The sequence below is a fragment of the Berghia stephanieae genome, chromosome 8 (genome assembly GCF_034508935.2).
Source record: "Berghia stephanieae isolate SIO BIC M18660-M18661 chromosome 8, UCSD_Bste_1.3, whole genome shotgun sequence".
Taxonomy (NCBI): Eukaryota; Metazoa; Mollusca; class Gastropoda; order Nudibranchia; family Aeolidiidae; genus Berghia; species Berghia stephanieae.
The window spans coordinates 46,535,117-46,550,780 of record NC_088367.1 but is presented as its reverse complement, the minus strand read 5'-3'; the positions used below and the strand labels follow the sequence as shown (position 1 = coordinate 46,550,780).

Below are 15,664 nucleotides of genomic sequence, written 5' to 3'. Positions count from 1 at the left end.
ATGAAAGCTAGACAATTTCTAAAATTGGTGTCGGCTATGGACCCTATGTGAAGTTCTTTGGAAAAGAATAATTGTTCTATTCCATAGCAGAAGTCTTTTTTGTTTAATTTTTCTTTTTTTTTTTTCCAACTCATTAGACACGTCTTTTTAATGTTGAAATCTTATGAAAATGACATTTTGTTGCACCCACACAAGTGGAGCATACTTTTGCTCAGGCTGGGCTGCCCCATTGGTGTTGGCTATGGACCCTATGTGAAGTTCTTTGGAAAAGAATAATTGTTCTATTTCAAAGCAGAGGTCTTTTTTGTTTCTGATTTTTCGGGGTTTTTAAAACTTCTTTAACGCCTCTTTAATGTCGAAAAGTTATGAAAATGACATTTTGTTACAGCACAAGTGGAGCATACTTTTGCTCAGGCTGGGCTGCCACGAAATGCTTCCCAGCGGCATGCTGCTCCACGCCGTCCTCGCTGTGAGTGTCAGAACTGATGGAACCAGCCCTCAGCCCTTCTTCCTGCAACCAGCCCGCTTCCACCCGATCAAATTCAGAATCTAGCATGAAGTTTCTGAACCGATTGCTGACACAGTGGTAGGCCAGGTACCGTAAGAAGTACTGGCTGAATTCAAATGACAAATGAAACTGGCGGTGAATCTGAAAAAGACCAAAAAAAAAAAAAATTTTTTTTTAATTTTAAATTTTATTTTATAATTGATTATGTTTATGTTTTTAAGGGTTTTACAGCGCTTGCAACACATTTAGGTTATATCAGCGCCAGTAAAAAGGAAGAAAATGGGATAGTAAAAAGTTCCAGAATTACAATTAAAGCACCAAATAAAAAGTAAGACATAGGGGAACTGAGAACAAATAGGGATCAGATGTAGATTTCAAGAGCATACCACCAATGTACTTAGTTTGAAATCACCTATAAGTCTGATCCGGACACAAGCACAAAATCCAACAAAGAAGAATACACTCTAATGCTAACATTATACATTCAGAATAACAAATATAATAATGCATAACAGACAGATGATTTACAAGGAAAAAAATATCATCATCTCCCAAAACAATAACTATACATTTGACTGTTTCCCTCCCAGCTAGGACTCCGGCCACGGCCAGGACAAAACCAAGTAATCTCATTCCAAGACAAAGACAGAAAGCATGTTGGAAAACAGATATAAGGGGATAGAAGACACAGTATGTACTCCCCTGCCCACTATGGGAGGTCAGGAACCCCACCCATTTATAATTGATTGACAACAGCCTGTCCTTATGTTGGTTTGTTTATTGTTCAATCGTGTTTTGACAGATTTGATAGAAGTCAAACGGGTCTGGAGATTCAATTTAGAATAGAGTTCCTACTTTTTAAAAAAATCAAACAACAAAAAAAGCAAGAAAGAGAAAAGAGAAAAATAGAAAGAAAGAAATTTAAAAATGTAAAGGAGAGAAACAAAAAAAAAAGAAAGAAAGAGAATAGAAAAAAATTAGAAAAAGAAAAACAAAATGATGGTCAACTAAAACTTTGATCTTTTCTTCTTTAAACAAACTGTATTAAAAATACTAAGTTTAAAAGAAGGTCTTTCAGCAACACCTGTGAAATAGGAAAGAAAATACTGAAAAGATTGAAACTGAACTACAGGCCACCTAGGGCTCTCTGCTTCTTGCAACACACCACATTCTTAATCTTAGTCTAAAAAAAAATATATTTAAAAAATCAATTTGTTCACCAAAAAGAATCTGCACATGCTGATTAAATCTGTCTGAGATTGCAGTATTACTCAAAATAAATGAAAGACTGCAATCACCAATAGAGTCAGATTTGCTATAAAAATTATTTTTTTTAAACTCACTAAATGGATAACTTTGACCCACCTGATGAACACAGTCGAGGAACTGTAAGAAGATGGGAGCGAACCCGCTGGCCTGCGTATTGGAGGTCTGGTTATTTCTGTAACTGAACCGATGGCCAAAGGCCAACCACTCCTTCTCTATCAGGGTGATAAATCCGTCCAAAGTACGATAGTAAGGGTCCATCATTACCTGAGCCACGGACATTACCTGGGGGTGGGGGGAAATCAACGAGAATTAACATAGTGAGATGAGTTAACTCTCTCCTTACCAGCCATTTTCAGGATTTTCCCCAAAACTTCACACCCAACTAACAGAAAAATATATTTTTTTATCACTCAAACACAATAGCAGTAAGTTCTTGCCATAAATTATTTATTTAGCAAGACATGCTCTACAACACACTGTTCATTTTCTTTAAATTTTATGAATAAGAAATCTGAATAAGAAAACTGTTGGCTGTATCCTAACGAATGTGACTATTTTCCTATAGTTGGTAAACAGAGCGTTAATGATGGTTCAAAATTGACTTTGCTTGCATATTATGCCAACTTTCTGTGCAGCTTTGAGGTCTTATAGTTAGACATACAAGGCTTATGACTTGTAGATCCCTGGTTCAAACCCCGCTGTGGGCTATGCAAAGTCGAGTCCTTGGAGGAGGCACCTTACTCACATTCTATCATCATATTCAAGTGTAAAACGAGTATCTGGCAAATAAAGTATTTTATCTGTCAAATAAAATAAAAAAATTGGAATTATCTCATCTTATGTATTAAGTGTTGCTGTTGGCTTGGGACTGCTTTTCAAAGTGCTTTAAACACATGTCAAGTTTCCATGCTTTAAATTCTTTTGTATTGGAATGTCAGCTTTTTGGATGAGTATCGATATAAAATAAATGATTTCCCTCCTTGTTTTTATGAGTTACTTTGAGCATGTTTAGTCGATTTTGCGCTGTATAAAAATATAATTCCAGTCTTTTACAAGTTATGGCTTCTTCCAACCAAAACTGGAATGTGTATCCTACCTGTGCCGTAATATCCCAGCCGTCCTCCAGACAAATCATGACAGATGACCCCTGAACGTCCATTAAGTCTACCACAGCCCCAGCCAATTGTATGACACTCTTCAGCTGAAAACACAAAACACACAAAATAAAGATATAAATGGGCAGGTCCGAGTTAATTATTTGTTTATGTATCTAATTTAGTCCATCCTATATTGCTCACTTGAAGAAGAAGAAGAAGAAGAAGAAGAAGAAGAAGAAGAAGAAGAAGAAGAAGAAGAAGAAGAAGAAGAAGAAGAAGAAGAAGAAGAAGAAGAAGAAGAAGAAGAGAAGAAGAAGAAGAAGAAAGAAGAAGAAGAAAAGAGAGAGAAGAAGAAGAAGAAAAGAAGAAGAAGAAGAAAAGAAGAAAGAAGAAGAAGAAGAGAAGAAGAAGAAGAAGAAGAAGAAGAAAGAAGAAGAAGAAGAAGAAGAAGAAGAAGAAGAGAAGAAGAAGAAGAAGAAGAAGAAGAAGAAGAAGAAGAAGAAGAAGAAGAAGAAGAAGAAGAAGAAGAAGAAGAAGAAGAAGAAAAAGAAGAAGAAGAAGAAGAAGAAGAAGAAGAAGAAGAAGAAGAAGAAGAAGAAGAAGAAGAAGAAGAAGAAGAAGAAGAAGAGGAAAAGGAAGATGAGGAGAAGGAGAGGGGAGGAGGAAGGGGAGCTGGGGGAGCAGGATGAGGAAGAGGATAAAGAGGAAGAAAAGGGAGGGGTAGAATAAGAATTAAAAAAAAAAGAATATACCCTAATACATATTCACGTAACCCATCAGAATACGAAGCATTTCTTAAGCAATGTAATTCAAGTGATTTCTTATTTAAGAAAATGCTCCAATATATCCGTTTATTTTTTTACAGTCAATCTATCAATCCATTTATGCAACTACCAAAATTGAAATAAAAGCTCTCTAATTTTGTTTTTTGTTGAAGTGAGGCCTTAATATAATATTCATCTGAATCTGTATTTAATTTAGGTTTCAGTGAAGTTCTAATTCTTTTCTTTTCTTCTTTTTTCTTTTGTTTTCATTCTCTCAGATTTTTTTGTATTGTTTCTTTGCTTTCTAGATTGACTCGTTTTGCAAGGGAACTTGACTCGTTTTGCAAGGGAAATTGATTCATTCAAAACGACTGTTTCTTACCTGTAGAAGCCATTCGGATTCCTCCACAGCTTTGTGAAAACTGTGTTCCTGCCCTGTGGGGACCGTGCTCGGGGCACAGGCCCGCATCAACTTCTTGAAGCTTGCCTTGATCTGACGGACCTCGTAGAAGTCTACGGGGATGAAGTCGCATTTTGGGAATGATTCCGTTTTGATGCTCTGTTGAAAATGAGTAAATGGTATTGTGTTTTTTTCATATTTTGGAATTGATTTAAGTATCTTTTAAAATTCAGTTTCAGAGTTGAGGAAAGAAATTAATTAAATTTCACCATGATCAAGAAGGTATCAATTATAATGCCATTTATTAATTACATTCACAGTCATTGGAACTAAACCTTTAGATTTACACGTGAATACAAAGACACGTGAAACTAGGATTTTATAACATTAAATGATCATGGCGGTTGCCTACTATCCTTTGCATAGGACCCTTTTTAATTTTATCGCAAATGACTTTCTTCCAGATCTAACAGACCCAGTTACTCAGTCACTGCTAGGTAGATGAGGAGGTTGGAAAAAAAAAATCTTAACTGGACCCAAGATTCATTCCAGTCTTTTGTTTGTGAGGTGAGTACTTCACCATTAAGTCATCAGGACCACTAAAAAAAAATCTGAGCTTTTATGTTGCGCAATATCCACAAAACTTGCTCAAAGCGCATTACAAGTGGTCCCTGACCAACAGCAACACTTAACGTGTAGTATGAGAGATGACACCTATTAGGCAACATTACAATATTATCAGAGACAAATGCGGTTAAAGGCCAGGTACTCATTTTACACCTGAGTACAGTGAGAGAATGTGAGTAAAGAGTCTTTTCCAAGAACTCAACTATGCGCTACTCAGAGCGGGACTCAAACCCAGGACCTTCCTGTCTTAAGGCGAGTGGCATACCACTAAACCACATAGCCACACTACAAATGAGTACTGGACACTTCAAAGTAAGATTCTATCCCCCAAAAAAAACATTTTTAAAGTCCATTACACTGATGAATAGGTTCCAATAGATCACTTTAGTAAAGCAAAGAGATAGGTATATTTCAATGCAGGCTGGAGGAGTCAAAAGATTTTTGTCTAACCCCTCGACCCACCCAGCAGTGATTGATTGGGTAGCTGAGTGGCTCAGCAGTACGGTCTTGCTTCATACCCAAAAGGTACCGAGTTTGATCACCCACCGCTGCGCTGTGTGGCCTTGAGCAAGTCACCTCACCCTAGCTCGATTTGTGGGTGACGCCTGGGTTATTCCAGTCTTCCCTTGGAATAGACGCTAGAGACAAATTTCCCCTCTGGGATGAATAAAGGGATTCTTTTCTTTTTTACTTCCATTACACTGACGAATGAGTTCCAACAGATCACTTTAGTAAAGCAAAGAGACTTTATAATGATTTCAATGTGGGCTGGAGAGACAAAGGATTTTAGTCTAATCCCTCGGCCCACCCCAGCAGTGACTGATTAGGTAGCTGAGTGGCTCAGCAGTACGGTCTTTGCTTCATACCCAAAAGGTACCGAGTTTGATCACCCACCGCTGTGCTGTGTGGCCTTGAGCAAGTCACCTCACCCTGACGCCTGGGTTATTCCAGTCTTCCCTTGGAATAGACCCTAAAGACAAATTTCCCCTATGGGATGAATAAAGGGAAGTTTTTTGTTTTGTTTTTTTTTTTTACTTCCATTACACTGACGAATGAGTTCCAACAGATCACTTTAGTAAAGCAAAGAGACTTTATAACGATTTCAACACGGGCTGGAGAGTCAAAAGACTTTAGTCTAATCCCTATGCCCACCCCAGCATCAGCAGTGATTGATCGGGTAGCTGAGCATCTTTGATAATGTGCTAGCAGGCTATCATTCATCTCACCTTCAGTTGGGCCTTTTCTCCGAGCACGTAGAGAGCAACATTGTGAAAACCTCTCAGGCTGTTTCCTATGGCATCACTGTGGTTTGGATCACGGACGTTGCGACCAGTTCGAGTCAAGGTAGGCGAGCGCTCATTTCTCAGACTATTTACTCGTGCTGCAGCAGAGGCTGAAAATAGTAAGATTAAAATTTTAAGAAACATTTAAAGGGCACACCTTATACTGACATCTATGTACAAATGTATGTAGACTTTTTATCTATATTGACTATAGTAGAAATTCTATAACCATTAGGAATGTTTCCTTGTAAAAGTCTTCATATAAAACTTAAAGTAAAGAAAGGCAGGGGTGGGGAATGGGACAATAACAATCAAGTAGCTGGTACAGTTCACTCCCCTTGATCGAATTTCGGAATATGTCACATTCTGCTTAAATGTGACACTTAATGTATATAACTGTTCAGCATCCACAACCTGCTTAACCAGTTATTGCCGTACTCTTGTATACTACAATTTGTCCGTCAAATATTGATCCATTTAAATGACTCTCATCTAAATAAAAACTCTCAAACATGGAACTTCAAGAAATTTGAGTTCTTAATGATAATGGGTCTCATTTGAGATTTTGATAGTACAAAAATAAAAACTAAATTAAATTTTATAAGTTTTGACATCCCCAACTTATTCAATTCCTGTTTCTTTTAGGATTCTAACTGGTAAAATAAAGTTGTTTTCTCTTCCCATTCCTTTTAAAGGTGAGATTTAAGTTGGTTTTCAATTTCTGTTCCTTTTAAAGGCAAGATGTTAAGGATTCCAAATAGTATAATAAAGTTGTATTTGTTTTTGTTTTTTTAAGGTTGAATATTTAAATTTAAAATAAAAAAGATTTTAGGGATATATCATAGTATAGTTGTACATAAATTAAGCCCCTGGATAATGTTGTCAGAAACAGGCTAGTATATTGAATACGGTATAGATTTCCTATCACAAAAACAAAAACAAAACAAAAAAAGGTTGTAGAAGTGAACAGTTTGTCATTGTACACCTAGATTAATAAAATACAATACTATAGAATAAAGCAGAAATAAAAGAAGAATCATTCTCATTAACAGAATGTTTATAGAAATAGACTCAAGATGAGGATGTTATATTATAATAGAAACATATTAAGGATATTAATATTAGATTGGCACTTTATTTGGAAACACAGTGGAAAATAAAATTTATCGAGAATTATCTCTACAACTGGTGGTCTCACTGACTACTCTATATATCTTATCTCACTTTATTTTTCATTCCCAATCAGCTGAAATGCAATACAAACTACTGGCAGATACTATCAAGCACACAAAGAGAAAGATAACACCAAAAGAGTTCGCATTTTATATCCTGGAAGCTATCTATTCGATTCGAAAATCAGTGAAATGCTTCAATCACAAAATGAAATCCAAATATTTTTGTTCTCAAACAATATCAGCAACAATAACTGCTAGCTTATTACCTATTCATCAAGTTTGCCTAACTAATTTGAAGTAACGATTGATTTTCATTCTCTACATGTTGCTTTCTTTATTAAATACACATCAAGACTGAAAGAGTTGTGGTTGGTGGGGTGGTAGGGTAGGAAGGAAGTCAAAATCCTAAATCAGAATAAATCTAGTTAAAAGACTTGACCTACATCAAATGACAATTCCGGCTGTGGATTCAAGCTATTTGAAACAAGGTGCATATGCATATGGTTGTATAATATTAATATGTAAATAGGGTGAAAGCTGCTTTAAAATAATATATAGGGAATGAGATTAGCAGAAGAGTAGCGTCCCTTGATTGGACATCACCTTACAGAGAGAATGTCAAAATGGTTTTGCGCATGCGTCTCTCTCGTCCTCGCTTTCGGTGAAGTGTCTCATGCCGCACAACCAACATGACGTTCTCTCTCTAATAACTTTTCCACTTGTGACTTCCAATCAAGGGACGCTACTCTTCCGCTAATCTCATTCCCTATTGTAGAATGGAGTGACTAAGGCTTGGACCACTTTCTAAACATCTTTTTATGATATATCTTGACATATTGAAATAATCCTATCCGATGTTCTTTTTCTAAAGTTTGGGGAAGGGTGAAATCTTTCAAATGATGTACATTTTACCACATTTGTTTAATAATTTTCAATCTGGGGGAGACACATTTAGGGGCTGGTCTCCGTCACCCCAACTACTGGCCTTAGCCTCCCCATTCCATGATAGGCATCAATGATATTTGACTATCACACTATCTGTCATATGTCACCCACTGTCTCAAATCAGTATTTGTAGACCTGCCAGCTATTACGAAAAAATTCATAGAATGACGATATTTCTGTTCCAATTGGAGTGCGGCTATGTGGTCTAGTGGTATGACACTCGCTTTCGGATCGGAAGGTCCTGGGGTCGAGCCTCGCGCTCGGCGCATAGTTGAGTCCTTGGAAAAGGCTCTTTACTCACATTCTCTCACCGTACTCAGGTGTAAAATGAGTGCCTGGTCATTAACAACGTTGTCTTTGTCCGAAAAATTGTAATATCGCCTAACAGGCGGCATGTCCCGTCCTACATGTTAAATGTTGCTGTTGACCAGGTACCCCTTGTAAAGCGCTTTGAGCACATTTAGTGGATATCGCGCTATATAAAGCTCAATACTCAATAATTTTTTTCCAATTTCAGAAGATCATCAGCATCTCCTAGTCATCAAATCTTCTAAATCAAAATGAACGTTAGATGTCTGACAACACAATTTTAAGGACTTTGAAGTGTAAATTACTTGCAAGAGTAAATTGTTGAAATTTGTAAGTTTACTATAGCGACTATGATTTTTATCTCCTAAAAATGATGATTTAAAAAATTTTTTAAGTAGGCAGGTCTGTATTTAGTTGGTTTGATTTAGATGGTGAAAATTGAACTAATAACTTTTAAACTATGAAACTTTAGTTAATTTTAGGCTTTACAATGGATAAAGCATCATCAAAACTGTCCTACACTGTACACCAGGAAAGAGTGGGGGGGAGACATGGAGATCCTTGAAGATGATAGCCAGCCACGGACAGAGGAAGATGGAGGTGCTTCATTGCTGTCCTACAAGTCAACAGGTATAATGGGCAGTAAGTAAGTAAGTAAGTAAGTAAGTAAGTAAGTAAGTAAGTAAGTACAACAGATGGTAAAAATTGAACTAGCAGTTTAAAAACATGAAACTTTCATTAATTTTAGGCTTTACAATGGACAAAGCATCAGCGAAACTGTTCTACACTGGACACCAGAAGGAAAGAGAGGAAGAGAAAGGCCCTGGGCAACTTGGAAGGAGAACAGTGGATGGAGAGATGAGAGTGTGTGGGGAGAGATATGGAGTTCCCTGAAGATGATGGCAACAGACAGATGAAGATAGAGGTCCTTCGTTGCTGTCCTACAAGTTAACAGGCATAATGGGCAGTAAGTAACTAAGTACAACAGACAAAGGTTGTTGTTTCTTAACGTGGCAAAACCAAAATCTCACAATTCTGGTCGTTCTTAAAACTGAGCTCCCCAGGATTGAATAGGTAACACTCAACAGAGCATGGGAAAACCATGGGATAACAGCTAGAAGCATGAAAAAGTAGGCGAGACCAGCTTGTGTACATGTGGATGCCCAGAGCAGACGATAGAGCACAGCCTTAGCGAATGCCGGGAAAGGGCCCAGCTGCACTGATCGTGATCTAAACGTCTGCTCCCCAGATGCTGTGGAGTGGGTTCAGTGTTGGAGCACAAGCTATGATGATGGTGATATAAAATTACTCTTAAGCACCCTATTCACAACAACATAATACTGTTTTGAGACTATGGGTCACAAATTATTCCTTTTAAAAAGCTAATATCAATAAATAAGATCTAAAAAAAAAAAAAAAACTGTAGGTACAATGATTTTATAAACGCAAGATATGAACTGTGGAGAAAGTGAAGATGAGGTGATAATAATTCAAACATAACCAATACAACATTACATATCAATAGCACAGGTGATTGTATTCTGCAGCACGCATAAACCTATACATGTAAATCCATGTAATATATAAAACAAAATAAAATTTAAGCAAGCAGCTCTGGCATCCATATGATTACTGTCTGTGATAAGCAATAATTCAAGAGCACTGGGGGGGGGGGGGGGGGGTGTCAACGAGCCTTGTGATGTGAATACAAATAAAGTATCAATGGTACAAAAATGTAACCCACCATCTCAAAACAGTATTATGTTGGGATGACCTAGGAGCTAAATATATAATTTATTGACCTAAACTTAAAAAAACTTGAAAAAGTACAATTTCTAACATTACAAAATCTCAAAAATTAGTGTTTCCTTCTTCTCAATTTATATATCAAGTCAATTTCCGGGATCGAATTCATCCCGATATAATACTGTTTTGAGATGAAGGATCATAAATGATGCATGAAAAGAAGAGATTGTGTATTATTTTTGTGTTGAAATAGATAAGTTTAATGGAAAGAGAGTAAGTTGAAAATCTTTTTCTGCACAGAAAACAAGTAACAATCTATTGGGTATCATACTAACAATACAAGGTGATCAGAGAGTAATTGAATGAAACAGTGTCAGAATAGATCAGTGACAATCCTTTGTATATCATATAACAAAAAAAAGAGGTTTTCAGTAAACGATAAAAATAGTTTCAATAAAAGAGGCATATAGATATATTTGGTCTCAAATACGTTCTGTGTTTGTGTAAGAGTAAAAAAGGTTTATATATTTGAGAAAAAGTTTTCTTGTGTTATTTTTCCCATGGCTGGTGTTTAGTAATTTTAAACTTTGGGTGGTAGATTGTTGATGGTGGTAGTAGTAGTAGTAGTAGTAGTAGTAGTAGTAGTAGTAGTAGTAGTAGTAGAGTAGTAGTAGTAGTAGTAGTAGTAGTAGTAGTAGTAGTAGTAGTATGTAGGTAGTTAGTAGTAGTATAGTAGTAGTAGTATATGTAGTATAGTAGTATGAGTAGTAGTTAGTAGTATGTAGTATAGTAGTAGTAGTAGTAGTAGTAGTAGTAGTAGTGAGTAGGTAGTATAGTAGTAGTATAGTAGTAGTGTAGTAGTAATGTAGTAGTAGATAGTTAGTAGTAGTAGTAGTAGTAGTAGTAGTAGTAGTAGTAGGTAGTAGTAGTTATAGTAGTAGTAGTAGATAGTATAGTAGTAGTAGTATGTAGTAGTAGTATAGTAGTAGTATGTATAGTAGTAGTAGTAGTAGTAGTAGTAGTAGTAGTATAGTAGTAGTAAGTAGTAGTAGTAGTGTAGTAGTAGTATAGTAGTAGTAGTTAGTATAGTAGTAGTAGTAGTAGTAGTAGTAGTAGTAGTAGTAGTAGTAGTAGTAGTAGTAGTATAGTAGTAGTAGTAGTAGTAGTAGTAGTATAGTAGTAGTAGTAGTAGTAGTATAGTAGTAGTAGTAGTAGTAGTAGTAGTTAGTATAGTAGTAGTAGTAGTAGTAGTAGTTAGTAGTATAGTAGTAGTAGTAGTAGTAGTAGTATGTAGTATAGTAGTAGTAGTAGTTAGTAAGTAGTGAGTAGTAGTAGTATAGTAGTATAGTAAGAGTAGTATAGTAGTAGTTATAGTAGTAAGTAGTAGAGTAGTAGTAGTATAGTAGTAGTAGTAAGTAGTATAGTAGTAGTAGTAGTAGTATAGTAGTAGTAGTAGTATAGTATATAGTAGTAGTAGTAGTAGTGTATAGTAGTATGTAGTAGTATGTAGTAGTAGTAGTAGTAGTAGTTAGTAGTAGTAGTAGTAGTAGTAGTAGTAGAGTATAGTAGTAGTTATGTATGTAGTAGTAGTATAGTAGTAGTAGTAGTATAGATAGTAGTAGTAAGTATAGTAGTAGTAGTAGTAGGTAGTATAGTAGTAGTAGTAGTAGTTAGTAGTAGTATAGTAGTAGTAGTAGTAGTAGTAGCAGTAGCAGTAGCAGTAGCAGTAGTAGTAGTAGTAGTAGTAGTGGTGGTGGTGGTAGGAGGAGGAGGACAAGGAGGATGAGCAGTAGTAAAGTATTATCTGATGGTTACGTCACAACCCCATGTCCATTCAGCCATTCAACACAAGTTGCTGAACTGCAGTATCAAAACCAACCTCCAATTTCATCAACATGTAGCGTAACAACAAATTTTCTATGTTGATCAGCTCTTCCCTGCTGCTATGTGAATAAGTAAATAAACCCACACTAAAATGGCCATTGTTAGACAGTTTGTAGTTTGTCGACTTTTAAACGTGTTAGCTGCAACTCAGTGTCTTCTCTTATTCCTCTGCTGCCAAGACACTGTTTTGTCATTGTCCAAAAGGAGCACAAGCCTTACTTGCAGATTGAGCGAGGACTTGAAATCTCTTCAATCTCTTCTCAAGCTCTGGAAATGAATTCTAACAAATGACCCATTTTGATTGTTCAAAAGAGGATCTAACTCTACAAGTAAGGAGCCAGGAGACAAACAACCAGCCATGTTTAATTTCACAACGCATCAGACTTTTATCAGATCACTCTACGACCCCAAAAGGGATTTTGTAGCAATGTCAAAAATACTTTGAGACTGTCAATTAAATTGCTTTATCCTAGAAGTGTGAGGAGGTGATGTTAATGTTTGTTTCCTCCTAGAGAACCATTGATGATCTTCAGCGACACATCACTTCAGAACTGGAGAGAAATGTGGAACAGGGAAACATCAAGAGGAGGAAACATCATTAAAGATCCCACCAAAAAAAATGCCTGCATTCCACAACGCCAGGAAATACTGGGTTTCCTCAAATCGTCTCTAACAGGACATGGCAGAACAGCATCAAATATGTGCAGATGAAAACTTGGGAACAGTGATGCCTGCTGGAAATGTCAGGCAGCCCCAGAGACCAGCGATCACATCGTCCTCCACTGTCCAGTCACTAAACTTGAAGGTGGCTACGAAATAGATCTTAGGGCGGAGAAAAAGTTTCAAAGTTGGGTTGACGAAATGAATTTGAAGGTGTAGCCATATGCTACTACTAGTACACATCAGAATAAAAGACAATCATTAGATCCTCAAAAAGTATTACTAAAGACTTTTTATTTCAGATAATGACTGGGACAATCCCTGCCTCAGACAAAAATAGTTGCAACTCCTAATCTTAACATAAGAAAATTTTATTTCAGGACTTCACAATATTTTTTAAAAATAAGAAGCTATCGTGTAACACAAAAAAAAAAAGAACATGAGATGTGAAATAAATTTGAAAGATAGGACCATACAAAGGGATCTTTATCACAGCAGATGGTGGAATCATGGTAGAAACTACATCAAAAGGAGGGCTTGTAAAATATTTAAACAGGATCAGTAATAAAGAATTGGCTTTGAGAAGCCAAAAACATTTCTCACCGAGGCCAAGTTGAGACTGAATAGTCCTAAAGAAAAACATCTGCATCCTCAAAATCAAATTTTTAAAATATGATTACCATACAACAAGCTACTTGAATACAGGATCATGATTAAGTCCCAATAAACATGTTTTAAAATTATTACATGCATAAAGTACGGCAAAGTTTTTAAAATCTTTACCAGTATTGAGCTTTGCCTAAAAAAATCGATCTTTGAAAAAAGTACAGAACCAATTCTCTCAGCTCACTTCGAAGTCAAATTCATGATGATAAAACAGTTTGTTACATTCAGAATTGATGTAAAATGTTTGTGATTTTTCTTAAATGAAATTTTATACGAACTTGACCTTTAGGTTCAGTTGGCCTCAAATTTGACAAGAGGAATTCTAAAGACACCAAAAACCTACCATCTAAATATGAAAATCAAGCAAACTTAACACGTTTCTTTAGTAAAGCCATCCAGGAAGCAACTGTTGGGGAGCATCACAGCCGGTAACATCCAAGCACCCACCTCATCCCATAAACAAATCTACCATACATCATCTCGGGAAACTTTAACCAAATGAAATGAAATTTTTTTTTTTTTTTAAAGCATTCTCTCGTAACAAAGTACTTTAAAAATGTCTATTGTGAACCGTCATCACCGAGTGTTTAGCAATGTCAAACCATGACTGACGTACAAATTATGTGCTCAACACTGACGTATCATTAAGCAAATGGAAATGATTTGTTTGTTTGTTGCTTTAGGTCTCTTCCAACACAATTGAGGTTATATGAGAGACCGCTGAAACAAAAAAACAAGCAATCTAACAAAAATAGTACAAATGTAAATCAAAATCATAACCTAAAGATATAAGCTAAATTATAAATAACCAAGAACAAACAGGCAGAAGATTTACAAAAAAAAAAATATCCCCTGTCAAAAATACAATCACAAACCAAAGAAGCAGGATAGGCTAGTAAAGAGAAGAAGAAACGACATCACTATCGGATCGTACACCCATGCGAACACCATAGGTATATGATTCAAGGGTGATGCTCCCATCCAACCACCCGCTAAATGGAAATAAATCTATTTAAAACTGTGTTTCACTTATGATATAATCATGCTAATCGTTGAGCTTAAAATCGAGAACATATTTGGTGTAAAACTGATTATTGAAATAGAGAAGAAAAATAATCAAGGGGGTTTGGGTTGGATGCTCATTCTATATATGAGAAAATAAAAATCTCCTTCACAAAATATATTCTGCTGTCATATGGTAAAAGGACATGAGTGCTGGCTAACGGAAACAAAAATGAGAATGACTATTTATGTTTGAGAATCCCCACTCCCCTGCACACAATACCATCTGGTCATCAGTAACACTATCAGAAACTAACGTAAACAAAAATGAGCTATTTATGTTTGAGAATCCCCACTCCCCTGCACACAATACCATCTGGTCATCAGTAACACTATCAGAAACTAACGTAAACAAAAATGAGCTATTTATGTTTGAGAATCCCCACTCCCCTGCACACAATACCATCTGGTCATCAGTAACAATATCAGAAATATAAAATTTTGAAATTGAAACATAAAATAAATCCTTAAAATTTCTAATACATTTCCAACTATAGCCCAAAACTAACCCTATGGCGCTTACATCCTATTATCATAAGACAGCAATATTGTTATCTTAATATTATATTATCTTTTATTCAATTTCAATGTGTTTTATTTTGTTCGTCTAAATAAGACAAGACTGAGCTGTTCAAAATTTCTTCTTTAGCCGATATAATAAATATCTTTGTATAGAAAAAACAGGCGACTCTCTCCAGTGTCAATAACAAAAATAAACCTAAAATAACATGTCAAAAGTCATCGACTTTATGTACTTAAATTTGTTATTTTGTATGACCAACTCTAAGAGAAGAAATTGAATTTACCTGAAAACCTAATTCTATGTTACAATGTGCAATTTTTAAAATTTTTTCAAGACCAATACAAAAAAAAATATTTGAATAATAAATTAAACAAAACATCATGACAGGTGACTCAAAACAAATCACAGGCAGGACAGACGGTGGTGGTGGAACGATTCATTTCTATGGTTTTTGTTTTTAGATGATCTTACCTGCTCTTACCCTCAGCAGTGTTCTGGGACTTTTTCGTAGAGATACTGATATGAAATGTAAAATATTAATAATGGACTCTTATATAGCCCACCGCATCCTCAGTCATGATGTTCTTGCACTTAACATCAACACAAAATAATTTTCACAAAATTACATATTACAAAAAGAAAAGTTTTTAAGGATTTCTTGTACATGTCATGATTGGACTCCTGAGCATACACAGGGACCAAAATGAGAAAAGTATCTTGTTCCCGCCCTTGTAAGAATAACATGG

The 15,664-nt window shown here is 35.8% G+C and overlaps 1 protein-coding gene across 4 annotated transcripts in view; it reads right to left on the bottom strand.

Moving 5' to 3' along the window:
* LOC144978777 (myotubularin-related protein 13-like) overlaps positions 1-15,664 on the bottom strand; it is an 84,134-nt gene that overhangs the window by 15,078 nt on the left and 53,392 nt on the right. For all 4 annotated transcript variants that reach the window (XM_078925253.1, XM_078925256.1, XM_078925257.1 and 1 more), the window contains 5 exons: positions 5,892-6,058; positions 4,021-4,197; positions 2,874-2,978; positions 1,874-2,059; positions 405-649 (listed from right to left, as the gene is read on the bottom strand). In XM_078925253.1, the coding sequence (XP_078781379.1) occupies positions 405-649; positions 1,874-2,059; positions 2,874-2,978; positions 4,021-4,197; positions 5,892-6,058 (880 nt within the window). The remainder of the gene's footprint in view (positions 1-404; positions 650-1,873; positions 2,060-2,873; positions 2,979-4,020; positions 4,198-5,891; positions 6,059-15,664) is intronic.